General features: G+C 34.1%; 1 protein-coding gene across 1 annotated transcript in view; it reads left to right on the top strand.

Annotated features, from left to right (window-relative positions):
- The first annotated feature begins 5,341 nt into the window (after positions 1-5,341).
- The window catches only part of rims4 (regulating synaptic membrane exocytosis 4), a 29,491-nt gene continuing 15,678 nt past the window's right edge, over positions 5,342-19,154 (top strand). Inside the window, exon 1 of the mRNA XM_043242922.1 lies at positions 5,342-6,036. Within this exon, the coding sequence (XP_043098857.1) occupies positions 5,940-6,036 (97 nt within the window). The 5' untranslated portion in view covers positions 5,342-5,939. The remainder of the gene's footprint in view (positions 6,037-19,154) is intronic.

Here is a 19,154-nt window from a genome sequence, read left to right as displayed (position 1 = left end):
TAATGCGGGTTCGGCGCACAAATATTTGGAAAAATCTACGTTGTACGGGACACGAATAGAATAAACAAAACCAAAAAATGTGAACTATCCCTTTAAGACGCCGAAGCAGGCTCGCCATGCAGGGAATAACATAAATCTGTGGAATTAATCCCGGATCTTACCTCGCTAGGTTTTTGCGCATTTGTAAATCCGAAATTTTGAGGCGACCCGCATGACATTACAACGAACGCGCTCCGATTGAAGTTAAATGGCAGAATGAAGGGCTTAAGTGAGGGGAAGTTAGCGTATATTAGGAAAACAAGAAAGAGAGAGAGGGACAGAGAAAGAGAGATAAACGTGTAGCACTATGTTGATATTAAAAGCTGTTAGAGGGATTGGCCTGTGGACACGGCGCTTTGTAAATCCGGTAAGTGGATTTTGCAATACTGTGATAGACTGAGCGCTTTCGCTTGGTTGCTAAAATGATGTGATCAAGCAAAGCTTCGATACAGCACACGAACCCAAAAAGAGCCAGACAATCACTTGCGTTCGTGTGCGCGAGGGCCTCTTTCTTTTTAATCAAATAACCATATATTTACCGTAATTGCCTTTATCGAAGCACTATTAAGTAATTAAAGTGTGAAAAGCTTTGGCAAACCGCGGGCCGTCGCTCTGAACGGAGATGCCGGCGGATGAAAATGAGTCTGCAAATTTAAAAGTGCTTCCTGGCCCACATCGGCTTGACCTGGATGGCAGTTGAGCTCCACTTTCACAAGTTGCTTTCAGAATGAGACGCCATGTTAATAAAAAATGCAGACAATTGGACCAGAAGATATAGGCCATTCACACCGCCCTGCTCCACAGAGAAGAAACACGGCAAATGAGATCTCTTTCATATTGGCTGCAATGAGGTTAAACGGAGGTCAGAGTTTCTGTGGCCTAATTTCAAGATTTGTCCCTTTAAAAAACAAACAAAAAGAAGTATAACCTCAAATTTGTCTCAACAACGGCCTTAAGTTTATTAAAGTGTTCTATTAAAATCTATTCTGACATTGCATTTAACACAGTTTATATATTACGTATATAATAGTACATGACAAAAGATTAATTGCATTTAAATTGCATTGCAAAAATGTTTATATATTAAGTATCTTTATATGTAATATTAAATATAATCATATGAATATGTATACAAATAAATACTTTTTAATTTTAATCTAAATTTTCCATTTATTTTTGCCATTCTATGTGTTTTCCATTTCTATTCTATCTATATTCATCATATTCTTTTTTACATTCACAATGATTAGCAGTTCTTGACAATATTTTGTATCTTCAGTAAAATCTTGCAGCTCAGACCGTGAGAAAACGATCCGTTCCTCCATCTTCCTTCAAGTATTGCAAAAGAGCTGCAAATCGGGACCAAAGAGTCTCATCTTCCTTCAAAGATAAATGTCGAAAGAGTCTCCTTTCCAAAGATAAATAAGAGCATATACAGGTTTGGAGAGACGTGAGGGTGAGTTCTTTCTTCTTCTTCTTTTTTCAGTGAACTGTTGCTTTAATGGCATCAGACAATGCTTTCTCAGCCTTCACAAATGGACACTAAAACCTGAAAGCGTTGCCCTCTCATCCTTCCATCATGCAACCCAGAATTTCAATGCAGCTCATGAACGTGGAGCAACACATCCTCAACACGTGTGTGCCTGTCTGTATCTCAGGCAGTCACGTGCTCAAACATCTCCCCGATGCAATGCAGCCACCTGAAATGATCCGTTCTGCAGCCTGACATCAAAGTTATTGCTGCTCGCACAAAATCCGGGGGCCTTGCAAACGGAAGATTATCCTGATTGCGCCATTTGCTTACAGATTATATATTAGTCACTGATTTGCTTCGATCCGCCTATGCTTTCGAGGTAAAAGTTCTGTTTCAGATAGCCTATACATTTCTATTTTTACAGACGGGATAATACTGGATGATGTGTTTGTACAGGAAGCCGCTGAACTGAAAAAATAAACCTGCTGTTGTCACCTGCTGTTATGTCTCTAATCCCAAAGTATGTGCTCTCCTTGCAGGAAAAGCTGTTTCTTCCACTTGGATTGTGCAGGCAGGCATCAGCTAAAGAACAGGAAAATAGATTCGAATATGTTATGATCATCGCATCAAGCATCATTAATTTAGACTTAAACTACATATTTATATATATATTACTAAACAGCAAAAAAAATGTTTCTAAATGACACAATCGTCTATTTGTTTAATGTTAAATTCAATCGATAGAAGAAACGACAAGTCTATTCGTCTTACTGAGTCATTAGAACGATTCACGCGGTGAGTCCTGAGGCATTGAATCTTTTAAAACGATTCATTCAAATAGCTGGTTCATAGTCACTTATGAACCAAAGTGGACTGAATCAATATATCAGAGTCTGGATCAAAGTCGAGTCAATTCAACAAATAGCTCTACAAAATGATTCACTCACTGTTTTGAAGCGCTTGAAATGTTGCGTTACAATTAACGCAATCTTTACAACGTGTAGTCTAGTCCTTTTTAATATGAAAACAAATATGTTTGGGGAAATCACGTGACCCGTTCTGTTTGAAGTGATGCAAAACTAATGATTCATAAAGACTTCGAACCTTCGTTAGAACGTTCTTCCCAGAGTTTTAAAAGAATCTACATCAAATACGTTCAATTTGCTTTATAGTTTTTTGTGTATTATTTTGAAAAGCTTCATTTAACTTAGCTATGTCGTTGAAATTAGTCATAATAGTGCAAAGGGGGTTTATGGACATCACAGGAAAACATTACAATGATCTTACCCTCTTTTGGAATAATTACTGCATGCTAATGGATTTCTGCCATGGGTTTGAACAGAAGGGGTGTCAACTGTTGCAAGTACATGTTGTTTCTGGAAGGAAGAGAACAATCCTGCCCTAATCTGACCGCTCTTTCTTCCTCCTCTATGTTCTCTCGTCCACACACAAGCTTGTGTTCACTTTTTACTCTCAGCATCTGTCAGGTTTCATTGGTGTCTCGCACTTAAGATGTCATCACCGTGAGACGGCCCCTTCCCCAGGGTCCCGCTGGTAGATGGAACAACATGGTAAAAGGTCAGTGAAGCACTGAACAAGAACCAGCACTACTGCCATTGGCTAATGCAGTGAACAAGACAACTCAAACACACACACACACACACCTTCAATAGACACTTTTTTTATTTAAGTGCTATAAATACTATAACCTATATAATCACAATTCACATCCTAACAGAAAATGTGCATTTTTACACCATAATTACATGCATACACACATACATACTATTTATAATAATCCATATGATAAATTACATATCAGTGTGTGGTGATGGGCCCAAGTGGAATACAATGGTACTCAAAGGCAATGTTAGACTGTTTATTAATATTTGCATTAATATTAATATTTTATTTTACTTTTATATTTTCAAAACTTTTTTAAAGCTTTTTACTATTTGCTTTTTTAATGTTACATTTTGCATTTATTTTTTATTTCAGTTTTAGTCGTTTACTTACATTTATTTTATTTCAAATAATTTTAATATTTATTTTTTGCTCTAATTCATTTTTTATTTCAGTGTTAGTCATTTTAACTTACAGCTTAGTGCCAATACAACACATCAAATTAGTCTTTTAATATTTATAATTGATTTTATGTGAACTTTATTTTAATGCTAACAATAAAAACAATGCTCCAAGATACTGATTTCCCTTTAATAAACATTACTGTGACGATACAGATGATAATACTCTGCTATTTGAATATGATGTACCATGGTACTTGCAAATACACATCAGTTATCACATAACAACCACAGCAATCCCTTCTGAAAATATACAAATCTAGCTAATCCTTCAAAATCTTGCGTACAATTTGATGAACTCTGGTAAACCTGTTGAGGTTAAACCATATAAAAAAGACTAAATGTATACGAAAACTGACAGGATGCACTTTGAGAGAGAGCGAGATTGTCAGCATTGGTTATGAGGCATTCATAACTATGAGTGATGCTCCTGCGTTTGTTATTTGCAGTAGAGTTGTGATTGTTCATTGAGGTGGCACAGGTGACATTTTCAGCCCTCTCAGACACACACACACACACACACACACACACACACACACACACACACACACACACACTCTCAGACTCTCCTGCCAGACACACAGAAGACAAAATGCGTCTTTAACAGAAGATGACTGTTCTCAGCTAGCGGTGTCATTCTTTTATTCCGCTTCTAAGAAATATTGTCAGTTAAATACAGCTGAAGCCCACAGGTGCTGTCAATGGCTGAGTTTAAATTGCCAATCATCAGAGATTATTCACTGAGAAATGTTTTACTGTTGTTGCGTTGCTATTTATTTGTACTGTAATCCACAGCATACAATGTCTGAATCAAAGGCGGTACTCCTGCTTGTTGATGCTGTTTCTATCATTTTTCAGTTTGAAAAACATAAAACCTGCTGACTTCCTGCTCAAATATTAAAGATCCTAAGGATGGGAACATTAGGCTAATCTATTATTACATTTTACATCAGTTTACATTTTAATTTTAGTTTGATTTATTTTTATCATATTCATAATTTTTTATTATTTTTATTTGACTTTAAGTCATTTTATACCAGTTTAGTACTTCAAATTAGTTTCAGTTAACTGAAACACAGAAAAACTAAAAGTTTATATAAATAAAATTGACACAAAATTGTTACGTTTCTATTTTTTAAGCTTTCCAGAAAATCTTATTTTATTTTTATTGCATTACTCAGTAATTGTTTTTTTAATTAAAGTTAAAATGTATTATTATTATTATTATTATTATTATTATTATTATTATTATTATTATTATTAATGAAATACATTTACAGGGAGTGTTCACTAAAAGAAAGGATTATGATCTATAAAATACTCAAAATTCTTTTTTCTTTTAATATTAGATTACTTTTCTTCACGGTTAATATGAATATTCACAACATTATTGATTTAATACGTCTTAATATATAGCCAACTGTTGCGGTTTCTGGTGAATTTGTTATTTACTGCTTTACAGTCGGGTTTGATCGGAAAGACAGAAGCAAAAACATACTGCAATCAAACATGGGCTGAAATCTATCAGCTTCCCAGTGTTTCAAGATTCCCACTTCACCGTGTTAGCGGAGAGAGAGCGAGACGGTCGATGTCTGTGAAGGATGAAAGATATTCACAGCTATTGTGCCTGTAGACGGTGACCACGCCCACATCCTGACATCCGGCGTGTGATTGGCCAGTATCCTGAATCCCAGCAACAGCTCTTGGGTGTCTCCTCCCACTTTTTGTCTCCACAAAGAGCTCAGCGCTGAATGAAGTGAATCAGCCCCAGACTGCTAGAATAGTAAGAACCTTTTCTCCCCGTCTCTCTCTCTCTCTCTCTCTCTCTCTATCCGTCTGTCTCTACAATCCCATCTCTCTCTACATTTCTCCTCCTCTCTCTCTCTCTCACACACACACACAGACAAACGGCAGTATACACTATCCATCCATCCGTCCATCCACTGCACAGCCCGGTAAGGGACCTGCTAGACAGGGAAAAGCAACAGATCATGTTCTCTGAAGCAGATCCAGCACAGCTCTGAGACATCAGCCTCTGAGATGAGACTCCATCCATCCTAATTCTCTGTCCTGAAGACCTGGACGGAGACCAAACAAAATAAGGACTTTAGAGACACCAAAAACTCTGGACATCTTACCTGGACAGGATTCTTGAAGCCGAACCAGGTCCACGAGGACTTACGAAGGTGCTTTGCCGCTTGTTTTTCTATCTTGTACGGGGCTGGCGAAGGGGCCGGTGAAAGTTAGCCAAGACGCCGCGTGCCGTGCTCCGCGTGAAGAATGCCCAGACGCGCCTGCCCAAGCCGGCGGACACGGCGCCGGCACCTACACCGGGCCTTTACATGGAGCGCTCGCAGAGTCGCATCAGCTTGTCCGCTTCCTTTGAGGCCCTGGCTATCTACTTCCCCTGCATGAACTCCTTCGATGAGGACGATGGCGGTGAGTGGACGTATATGTGTGTCCGAGGATGTGGGCTTTCTGGCAAGCTGTGACACCTGGAAGTTAGAGTAGTAAAGTAGCAGTAGCTTTAGTAGTAAAGCTTAGGCTTGAAATTTTGAGGTTTGAGATGTGGCTTTGTGGGTCAAGATCTGGGCTGGAAGGTTATGGGTTCGAGTCCCACAAGACATATTTGAGTATTTCACCGTCGTTTTCCACATTTGGATAGTTCGGAAACATAACAGTGGCTTTTTCGGATAAATTTGTGCAATGGGATTTGTGCGGAAACGTACAAGCCGTGTCTCATTTCATAGGCTGTGCCATCCAGAAGTTGCATGTCGGCCACATACAAAGATGAAGGATGTGTCTTTCGACTGTTATTTATTGTGAGGCCTAAATTATTGTCATTTCTTTCTTACATTTTGGAATTGAGGCAGCTTTAATGACATACGGTGGATAAGTGTGACCTGCAGAGGGCGCAGGCTTTGAAAAAAGACTCAGCAACAGTTTTTAAGAAAAAAGTAAGCATGAATGTCCATCCCTAAACATAACCATCAGTGGAGCGAAGGCAGATTGTATGAAAGCATACAAACAAGCTGCCAATTTGCCAAAATGAAAAATAGTTACGAATTGCCATGAGATTCGATAGTTGACCCAAAAATGTAAATGCCGTCATAATTTCCTTAACCGTATGTCATTTCAAACCTAAAATGAGCTATTATTTTTTAAAATAAGCTTTTCTTTAAAAAAAAAATCTAAGCCAAAAGGGGACAAATTAACACAGGACTCACTGACTTTCATTATATTGATAAATAACAGTTTCTCCATGTAAAAAAAAAGAAAGTCATACAGGTTTTAAATGATATGAAGTTGAGTAAATGGTTACCACCAGGTTACTCCAGTGAATATGCAAGTTTGCTTTCATTCAACTATCATAGCTAATAATCCTGTGGGTTTGGAGCTCATTTGGATCATTATTGCAGCAATTATTTGGTGCCAAAGCCCCCAAACTGTTGATGCCATGAGCGTGGTTCGGATGTAAAGGCCATGTCGTACTATTCCTTTCGACATGCAATAAAGAAAATGGTGCGCTGGCTCACTCGAAATCCGTATCTGCAATCTGAAATGTTAAAACAACCGATCTTTATGATGAATACGTGCATATGCGCACACAAAACGCTTCCTTCAGCCGGCATTCTAATCAGACAGGCGTTTTTTATTAATGAAGGCATTTAATCACAGCGTTGACACTCAAATGCTAATATAGCTGTGATTTTCTCCAGGTACGGCTGTGGCTCATTTCAAACAACGTCTGATTGCAGGTTAATGTCTGTCTCAAATCCATCAGCAGACATCACGGCGTTAATTTAGCGCTCATTAGAAATATTCCGACTGCTCGGTGCGCTACTTGCTGAGTGTTTTTGAGCTGCAATTTTGCATAATTTCCCAAGTGCTTTTAGTCTAGGCATGCTATAAATCTCCTCTCTCTCTCTGTCCCTGCGTGCTCTCTTCCTTTCTTGATCGCCCTCGTTTCCTTTTTTTCCCATCCACTCACCCAAAAAACCTTTTACACAGCCACGTCTATCCGAGACATCCACACACCCACCCACGCTCTCACACACACTCTCTCTCTCTCTCTCTCTCTACCCTTGGCCTGATTACAGACTTCTCTGCAGGAGAGAGACTAGTATTGAGAAAAAAGATTGTGCCTAGCTGGTGATCATCTTCGTTCAACATGTGTGCATCACACACAAACACACACTTACAACAAAAACGATGCACGTTATAGCTGGTTTAGCTCAAAGTAACATGCAGCGCTCCTCATATGCATCTGCAGTTTTCACTTTACTCTTTATTGGATGTAGATCATGCAATATTGTTTGCTAAATAAGAATTGCATTGTAGGCTGTACTGTGCATGGCCTGTCTTTTGCTTGAATTTATAGTGTACGTTATCGGTTCTTAGACTTATAGGCCCGTCATTTAACTAATCAGCTCACCGAATCTTCTTTTTATGCTGATGCATACTTGCATAAATCAACTTAATCAATGCAAATCGCACTAATGAATATGCTAATTACTGGAACACAAACGAACACATCGCAAGTGCTTCAGTTTAACACCTATCGCCGACTGTCAAATGCATTGGTGATTTAACAGCAAATAAGACTAAGCAAACTGCAGTTTGCTTTCTGGGTTTTGGTATTTGGCGCAGCATTCGCGACGGTTTGCAGCAGTTTGAACCCGTTGTTTACGAACATGCAGATGAAGAAAACGGTTTTCTACAAAAGAAGGGGAACAAACGCAGTAATAAATGAACTCGCCAGTGATTTCGTAATAACACCCATTACTCACTGCTCAAACCCCGGGACATTTCTGACCACATTTATAGAAGCGAAATTATCACGTGAAAAAAATGAACTCCCGTATGATATTAATGCTTTTCGGACGGATCCATTAATCAGAAGAACGAGGGGAGTTAATGATGTCTTTGTCAGTCTATTTCAGAAGAGAAGTGCTGGATGTGAAGGGCTTTCGGTCGTGTTATACATCTCAAGTCACCTGCAACTGATCTTCTCTTTTATTAAAAATGCATGGCAGATATTGCAATTCTTAAACGTTGTGTTTTCTCAAAAAGCTCATGCTGAAACACGTACGAAACTGAAGCTGTCAGAGAGGCGACTGCAGCAGTCTGCGGCTAATAGATCTGTTAAATAATGAGTCATTAATGACTACAATTCACTTTCTAACAAGACAGCTGTGTTCTCATCTTTGTTCAAACATGATCCATCCAGTCTAACACATGTCCTAACCAGATGCAACACAACAGATATTTTTTGATCTCACTGAAAGTGAAAATGTGATCTGAAATGTGTTATTTATTTATTTTATTTCTTATTTAATATTATTTTATTTAACATGCATTTATACATCTACTCATCTTATTGTGTTTATTATATATAATTTTTAAATTAATTTAATTTCAATTTTTTATTAATTATCTCGCATTTAAATTGTTGAATTTTGTAGTATTCTACGCTACTGCAATTCTCTTCAATTTTAATAAAATAACAAACCGCTATTAAAAGCAGTTCGATACTAGGCTTTTGAGTCAAAATAGTGATAAATGGTTACCCTACAGTTTCTGGACTTCATGTTGTCATTGCGCAGCCTTTTCTGCATTCATTGAGATCAGAAAAACTTGCTGGAAACTTGCGAAACATCCCATTCGAACGATGCCAGACTTCCCTGATCTTGAGGAAATGATGTCTGCATAAGCCAAAAAAAAAAACAGCTATATATTTTAATGCACTGAAAAGTAAAATCTAAGCTAACCGATTTTGTTATCAACCTTAATATTATCTATTAAATCCAGCAATTGCAGGTTATAATGCTTTACGGTCAAGCAAACAAAAAAGCTATAAAGCCACATTTCCAGGGCTCTTCTGAGATAAAAACACAAATCACCGTGTGATCGCAGAAATAACTGAGAAAGGCACGTTTTGATTAGTGTTTGATTAGCTTTCCCAACCGAGTCGTAGTTTCAGGCTGTTTTTTCCTTCCTCCTGTCTTAATATTTCACCTAACAGTCGCACAAGGTGGGTTCGACACCTATATAACACGCTCGCTCCCCGGCCACGTCGGCACGAAGGGCCCGGAGCCTTTGCGACACCCATCAGACCCAACGTTGCCTCCCACCGCTTGTCTCGGCGCATTCAGACTTCATCTTTCATATCCCGTTTGCTGTTAGCTCTGTTTGATGCAATGTGTACTAAGAATCCCAAAGCACAACATGTCTCTGCCCCCTCTCCACCGGCGCAGGAACAGATCTCTGCCGAAGAAAAGCCAACGCTCTGAAGTCTCGAGGCTTATTAACCCTCCTACACTGACAGGTCCCGCATTGATGCCGCTGCTCAAAATAACTCGCAAACAAACACACGCACGGCATCGGCGAGATGTCGTACGGCGGCAGGCGTGCATTCGGTGTTGCATAAGAGCGTAGTGAATCAGGGACAGAGGAAAAGATAGAAGGAGGTCAGGATGATTGATACTCGTAGCATCCGTCTCCACAGCGTGTCTATGCGAGCGCGTGAGATTTAATGCTGACGCCGATTATCGGAGTGTGTTTACGGCTTCGGTTTTAAGAAGCTGCTGAAGGGTGACGCGGAGGATATTTATGTTTTAAAATCAGGGCAAAAAACGCTCTGAAAAATCTTGGCGTCGCCTTTAACACTTTTATATAAATCGCGTTTAATTTGTAGGCTAATCAAATTTTGGGATATTTCGTAAGTTACAACGAGGTATTATTTTTTTTTGTTTAGAGAACTTGTCTTGATCTTGAGTTTAGATTGTTTTAATTCATTTTTCGATATTTTTCTAAGCATAAATTTAAATATTTAATCAACACAATTCAAATATTTTTCACTGAATTTCTTTTTTGAAGAATATAATATGATTAATTCTGTAAATCTGTACAAAAGCATCAACTTTAGAAACAAAGACAAAATCTGTGATAAATGGGGTTGGATTCAGATCTTTTTGAAATATAAAAATGAGCTAAAAACAAACAAAAAACCCCAGAAAAATTTTTTAAAAATGTTTTATTCGCAATTTAAATAATTTTTTTTCTGAAGTGTTATTTCAAGCAAAGCGTAGCCAAATCGATGTCTTAAATTTGATGCTTATTTCGTGTTAAATTAGTTAATAGTTTTAAATTAGAAAAGAAAATATATTTAAAAAAATAATAATAATATATTGAAAAAATAGGAATAATAACTAAGCAAAAAATAAATGCATACTAACTTCAAGAATGAGTTAATTATATAAGCAGCAAGCACTAGAAAGCAGCCAGAAAATCTCAACATTAAAATCTTAGATTAAAAACCATTCATGATTCTTCAGAAAATGTTCTTATTTCTCAAAACCCTTTTTCTTTGTTGCAAGTATATCGTCAGCCGGGACCCTTTCAAATAGTTCTGGTTATGAAGTCGTATCATAAAAGACGATCTGAAGTGGCATCACTTTATCAAATGTTACATTCTTTCGGAAATGTCACAAAAGCATTTTTTTATGGTACAGATTGCGTATCTGTTTCTACGGCGCGAGTTCAATTATTTAGAAAATGTCAGCGTGATAAGTGTGCGGTGGTCGATTCTCATCGGTCTGTGTGCTGATCCCGAATCGATGGCCGCTGAAGTGCTGTTCGATTCCCAGCCATCAGGCACAGGTGAGAAAGCAATCTGGCGTTTTTTTCCCCGAGTGGAAAAGAGAAAAGTCAGCCAGGGTGAGAAATCTATCACGTGAGGCCGTTGTGAAGACAACAGTCTGCCCAATCAGATAATGAAATTTCCTGTTTCACGCTGATGCATTTTCTGACTCATCGCATAATCATCATTCATTGTCTCCGTCAGAAGCATCAGAAAGAATATGAAATTCTTTGTTCTAATTTGAAACCTACATGTTAAGATGTTCAGCCCCCCTTATACACATAATGCTATATCAAAAACCTTTAATGCATTATTTATGCCCTCTGTACTGCACTTTGCAATGCATTGTAAGATCTCATGAATATTTGCAGTGCAATATTAAACAATACAATACAATAAACTATTATATCATACACTTTTTGAAAATATACTGCATTAACACACACTGCAAAATGAATCTGCAAATACTATATGTATTTGACAATTGTTTGATCTTAATACCTTTATAATGCATTAGGCATTGAAGGATTCATGCAAAGTATTACCAAATATTTTTATAAACATATTTAATATTATATTATAAACTAAAATAGTTTCAGCTTAGAATCAGACGCCATTGCAAACGCATCTGAAACAAACGTTAAGGTTCAAATATATATATACATACGTTATATATATATATATATTATATATATATATATATATATATATATATATATGTATAATAGAACAGAGAGGTTTCTGCTTAAAGTTAAAGTGTGTTATTTCTACCTCATCACTACAAATGCCAAATGCACATAAATTTAATTTTCTGAAAACACAATAAAAATAAATTTTCAGGTAAATGCATTGAATTTTAAAGACGTAAAAATAGAAGACAAAAGATACACACCAAGAATAGTTATATTATCACAATGCAAAAGTATTTTTTGTTTCTTGTGCAAACGCAGCACTGATTGATCTCTCTTTTCTGCCCCAGCGTGACCTCTGGTAGTGTAGTGTTCAGGTGCATTTGGTGTGCACCCTTTGTGTTGGCATACACAGTCGGAAAGCACAGCGACACAGTGACGCGCGGGCGCAAGAACAGATGGTTGAGCACAAATGCTCAGATTTACCTGCTGTCATGTCCTTTACTACAGTCTGGAAGTGAAAATAATGTCCTGGACTTTTATTTTGATCATCCATAATCATTGTGGTTGTAAAAAACAGGTGCTGGCAACATTTCACCCCAAAATGAAAAGTAAAGAGAGAGAGAGAGAGAGAGTAAGAGAGACAGTGAAACAATGAAGCCACACACACACACACATAAAGGGCCAGAAACATTATATATATATAGATACATAATCAAATATTTTGAAAAAGAAAATTTAATACAACATAATGTAATACTTATACTTTTTTTGTTTTAAGTTTGATATGAAGGTTTCAATTTTGAGGTAGAAAATAATTTATATTTAAATTTTTATAAATAAAATATATATTTTTACAGTGCATTAAGATTTAAGTATTTAAATAATCAGTAATTTTTTTTTTATTTACAACAATGATTTATTCTTTTTTTTTACATTGCATTGCCACTTGATATTTCAGCTATCCTCAGCAATAAATATTAATATTAATATTAATATTATATATATATATTTATATTAACGTTATATAGTATTTTAGGTTTCATTCTTACTTATGCAAAATATAACATTGCCTAAACAAATTATCTAAGATATACATATAATATACCGTTTTTTTTTAGTTTGGGGTGAAATATGATTCTTGAAATATTTCGTGAGATTCACCATCATTCAAAATAATCACATTACCTACTAGCAGGGAGTCCATCCAATAACTTTAAACTCCCGTAATTAATTTATTCACTTAGAAATGTAGTTAAACTGAAGAGTCAATATAATATTACAATGACAATTATATCTGCATAATGACGGAATAATGAAATAACAGGTGTGCACTAATGCTAATCGCTCATTGAAACAAATGAAGACCATAATTGAAAACGCTAACCAAACACGCATTTGTTTTTAATATGCTGCTTGACAGAAGCGTTCAGCAGGCACACCGGTTTAAGTAGCAGTTGACTTGTGTAGTAAATCACAGCATGGTTCGACTGTTTTATAGCATTTATATAAGCCACTCGGAGCAGATCCGCAGAACGAGACCGTTTGAAGCTTCGCACACTCGCTCGCTCAATTACCGCCGCCTACACTTTATGACTGAAGTATCTCGAACAGCATCCGGCGGCCCACATTCTGAATGGACACATTGTTCTGGGAGGAAATTAATTCAGAGCTGTGGCGCAGGGGTGAACGTGCAGGGAGTAAGAGTTCGAGCCCGGCTCGTGTGCTGCTTTCTGATCTTGTTTACCTCTGCTCTCTACTCTCGTATCGGTTTCGGAGTGTTTTATTGCCGCGATTTTCTTTATGTGACATTCTGGCAAATGATCAACACTAAAGCAGTGCAACAACTACAAAAACATGGCAGAAAAAACTGCTAAATATGCAACACATACTAATAAAAGGTTACTAATTAAAATTATGCACAGGTTTTTTAAGAAATGAATGCTTTTATTTAGCGCATATATATATATATATATATATATATATATATATATATATATATATATATATATATATATATATATATATATATATATATATATATATATATATATATATATATATATATATATATATATATATATATATATATATATATATATATATATATATATATATATATATATATATATATATATATATATATATATATATATATATGATCAGAAGTGACATTAAAAATATTTATTGTGTGTTCACTGGATTTCTATTTAAAATATTTTGAACGATTTATCAAATAATCCTGAATAAGTCTATATAAATAATAGGCAGCACATATGATTTTAACATTGATAGTTTTTTTTTTTGCATAAAATCAACATATTGGTATGATTTCTAAAGGATCATGTGACACTGAAGACTGGAGTAATGATGCTAAAAATCTGATTTGATCATAGGAATAAATTACATTTTAAAATGTATTACAATATAAAACAGTTATATTAAACTCTTAATAATATTTTTTTTTTTAATGTTTTTGATGAATATAATTTGATTATATAAATAGTGAACATGACCTCAAAATGGACCTTTTCCATTTCCATTAAATTTTTTAGCGCACAATATTATAAAGAAAAAAGGTTTATAATTGATAGGAAAACGACATGCCTTATTTAAGGCAGAGTGGTTGCATAGTACAGTTTTAAACTAATATATTACCCTGGGGGAAGTATTTCAGGCAAAGAGTTGCTTATCCTGAGAGTTTCATTTAAGTAATGGATGGTATGGTATATGCACTCTTATCTCTTTAATGATATTCATACATCACCACAAGCTTTTACATATTTTAATAAATAAATATGGAAGGTTTCAGGGCAGTTTTTTTTACTAACACACACATTTTTGCTTCACAAGATATAAACTGATGGACTGGAGCGGTGTGGATTATTGTGAATTATTGCAGTGTTTTATCACCGGTTTGGGCTCTCATTGACGGCACCAATGACAAACTGATAAGCAAAAAATGTAAATAATTTAAAAATGTGTTTATTTAAATGAAGAACATTAAAATAACTCAAATTATAAGGCACAAGACAAATGTTTTATTTAAAATCTGCTGCGAAAAGACTCTTGCAGCTACTGAAGCTCCAGTATGAAAAATCAAACTCATAAAATCCCAGAAATATCTCAGGTATATTAATATGACTCTCATATATGTGCTTCTGATAAATGACCTTCTGAGGTCATTTTTTCCCCCCTTTTGCATCCATTTATAGCTCAGATCAACGCTCTGTTCTGTGTCTCCTGACTCTTGAAGATCACTTCTCATTTAGCCTGTACGCAAAACATCGGAGCTGAATTAGGGCAGTATATGAGTAAATATTTGGCATGATTTTTGGCTGAGAAGGATGCATCTGTGTATGATCAGATCCTCCACTGTGATTAAACAGATGGGCTCTCATCTAACAACCAGCACATGCTAAATACTTCTGTATTTAGGGCTTATAAAGGGATTTTAACACATTCATATGTGGAGCTGACAGGCATCTGAGCATCCAAAAGCAAACATTATATATCCAGGTTATTATAAAATGAAATGAAATAACATGCAAAATAAAATAAATTTTTTCAAAATAAGTATAATTATTAATTGCCATTTAGATTTTTTGAACATTAAAAGTCTAAATTTTAAGTTAACAGTATAACAAATTATACAGGTTGTATATATATATATATATATATATATATATATATATATATATATATATATATATATATATATATATATATATATATAACTATATATCATATATATATATAATTTATATATATATATAATTTTTTTTTAAATTTTTATATATATTTATATATATATATATATATATATATATATATATATATATATATATATATATATATATAATGTATATATAATATAATATATATATATAAATATATATATATATATAATATATATATATATATATATATATATAGTTTTTAAAAAATCGAAAAAATCGAAAACTTCATATCAAACTTAAAAAAATTAAGTATAAGTTTCACACTATGTTGTATGAAATGTTTTATCTTAACTTTTTAAAATATTAAAAAAAATATATATATATATATATATATAATATATATATATATATATATATATATATATATATATATATATATATATATATATATATATATATATATATATATATATATATATATATATATATAATTTACAAAAATTAAAAACTCTTGCCAACAGTACAAATTTTGCTTCATATTAAAGTAGTTATAGTAAAAGTAATTATAAGGACAGTGCTTTGGTTGGATAATTGTCACGAAAGAAAGGTCTGGATATTTACTTTAAAAGCAGAAGCTGTGTTAGGTTTGGCCTCTGATTAGGGAGCACTGAGGTGATAGCCTCAAACCAGGCATCAATCAACATCACTGTAGATCAATAGGCCTCCAGTGCTACTGATTTATCAAAGAGTTAATAGGTAATTAAGGCAGGCTAGGGTAATGAGAGGTAATGGCATGATCAATAACATGGACAAACCAGAAAACTGACATGCTCATTTAGATGACGATCAATGTCTGGCCTAATGATCTTCAGAATTTAAGAGCATCCTATTCCTGTTAACCTGGGACGTGCTCAGTCCATTAGAGACAAGTCACGATGCTCTTAAAGAGACTGGTCGTACTCGAATCACAAATACGTTCATTTCTGGTAAAGCACAAAAGAAAATATTCCTGGTGGGGGTTTTTTTTTACAGCTTTTAAAGCAAATTAACCCTTTAATAACATTTTTCGGTTTGTTTTGGAGCTTGAACGCTTGAACGCTCTCGATGGAAAACAATCGGTGTCGTTAAATTGTAAAATTGTAAAATGTATTTATAGATAAGCCAATTAATTAAGCGAACGATGCACCTATTTGCATTTAAATTCCTATTTCATTCTTTAACAACAGGCGTTCATTGAAGATGCAGTCTTATGTCTTATAAGAGGTTTTTCTATAAGCCTCTTTGTTCTTGTAATCAAACTGATAGGAAATAAATTTGGACGCTCTGACAAGTGACAAGCATAGGTCGTAAACCACAAGCAAGATGAGATCGCAGCTAAAAGGGCTTGTTAGAAAAGCCTCTTATTTCTTTCTTGTTCGTTGTATATTCATGAACGTCACTTTGATTAATGAGCGTCGGTCACACTGATAAAATGAGATACTTTATCTGTTGTCAAGGGATCCAGTCGCTGAGACCTTCTTGTGGTCACACGAAACTTGACAGAAAACGCTGCTGAGATGTCCAGGGAACAGAAACATCACACTTACTCAAGACATAATTAAAGTATTTATAGAGAAAAATCATTGCTTATACTTGTTTAAGTCACTACTGCTTTTCAGTTACAAATGTACTTCAAGTAAAAAGTCATGAATGTTTATTTTATAATTTTATATAATTTTATATTTAAAAATCTGCACAATCATGCACATGCATCAAAACAATTAATATTGCTATCAATTTAGGTTACCAATATTTTATTCTAAGTATTTAATATTAAGAAAAGGCATTGAGAAAGAGTATTATTTTTAATTAATTATTTTTTTACCAAATAAATAATTATTTTTAAAAAACTAAACTGTTAACTTAAAAGTAAATTAATTATTTTGACCAAATATCATTATATATATATATATATATATATATATATATATATATATATATATATATATATATATATATATATATATATATATATGTCTATATTTATATAATTTTATTTTAAATAAAATATTCAATATATATATAAAAATAACATATTTTCAAATATATGCATGTGTGTGTATTTATATATACATAATAAATATACGCAGCACACATATATTATGTAAACAAAAGCCATTTTGGATGCGGTTAATCATGATTAATCATTCGGCAGCACTAAAATGCACTTAAGTAGGCTATGAAGCAAAAGACACTTAAGTTACCATTGCTCATTACTCACCCGAAACCACCAAACAGCAGCATGTCTCTGAAGACCACATGAAAAAAAAACAAACAAAAAAAAAAACGTTTTTCTGGGATTTGGCTGTTTTGTTTTGTGTTGTTTTTGTGAAAAAAGGTGAAATCACTTTTTCGGGCATGTTCGCCGCGCATAAAAAGGCTAAAGAGAGAGAGAGAGAGAGAGAGAGAGAGAGAGATGCAGTGGAGCTCGCTCTCTTGTCTCCCATAGCAACCCTGGCATTTCTAGTGCGTTTCCTGATACATGATGTTCTGTTTTGGAAGGTTACAGTGACATGCTAGTTAGCATGTGCCGAGCGCACCAGAAATGCAGGAACAGACAAAAGAGGACTGTATTTTTAGGAATGGCCTAACTAGGTCATGTGCTTCACGGCCAAGAGAAAGCTGTGAAAATGGCTGCTTTCCCATCACTGCAGAGAGCTTGTGCTTTTCATGTGGATCAAACGCATTTCAGCGGATAACATGCAGTATTCAGAAAGTATATGTATTAAACTCACTGGCTGTTGCATTAAACAAAAACCCGAACTTTAAAATAATATATGTACTAGTCTCCGAAAGATAGAAATAATTTGATGATCTATGACAAGAGGAAGAAAAATATATTAAGGTGACGTAATATATTAAAAATATTGTTCATAAGTTTATTTTAAAAATATAAAAAACGTGTAATTCTAAAGTTAAAATTTTATTTATGAAAGGACACAATAAATTGATCAAAATCGACATTTATAATGTAATTAAACATTTCCATTTCAAATAAATGCTGCTTTTTAAAAACTATCTATTAAAAAAAAAAAAAAAAAGCATAATTTTTTATCAGTTTCCACAAAATTTGATAGTAATAAGAAATGTTTCTCGAGAGTAGCAAATCAGCATTGAAGACTGGAGTAATGACGCTGAAAGTTCAGCTTTGCATCACATGAATAAATATATTTATATATATATATATATATATATATATATATATATATATATATATATATATATATATATATATACATACATGCTTATATATATATATATATATATATATATATATATATATATATATATATATATATATATATATATATATTATTAATATTAAATATATATATTTTAAATTACATATATATAAATATAAAATTTAATTTAAATAATATTTAATTATATTATTTATTTTTATTGTATTTTTAAAGAGGACACAGTTTCACCTAATCTCATGTTAATTTTGAATGCCTATAGAGTAGTACAGCATCCTTCATATTTACAAAAAGTCTTTAGTTTTAATATATTTACAAAAGAAAGATACGATTTACAATTCGATTCGATCTCAGTCTTTCTGGTCTA

This window comes from Puntigrus tetrazona, chromosome 6 (genome assembly GCF_018831695.1).
Source record: "Puntigrus tetrazona isolate hp1 chromosome 6, ASM1883169v1, whole genome shotgun sequence".
In the NCBI taxonomy this organism is placed as follows: Eukaryota; Metazoa; Chordata; class Actinopteri; order Cypriniformes; family Cyprinidae; genus Puntigrus; species Puntigrus tetrazona.
Note: the sequence above shows the minus strand (reverse complement) of the source record. Positions and strands in the feature narration are given on the sequence as shown.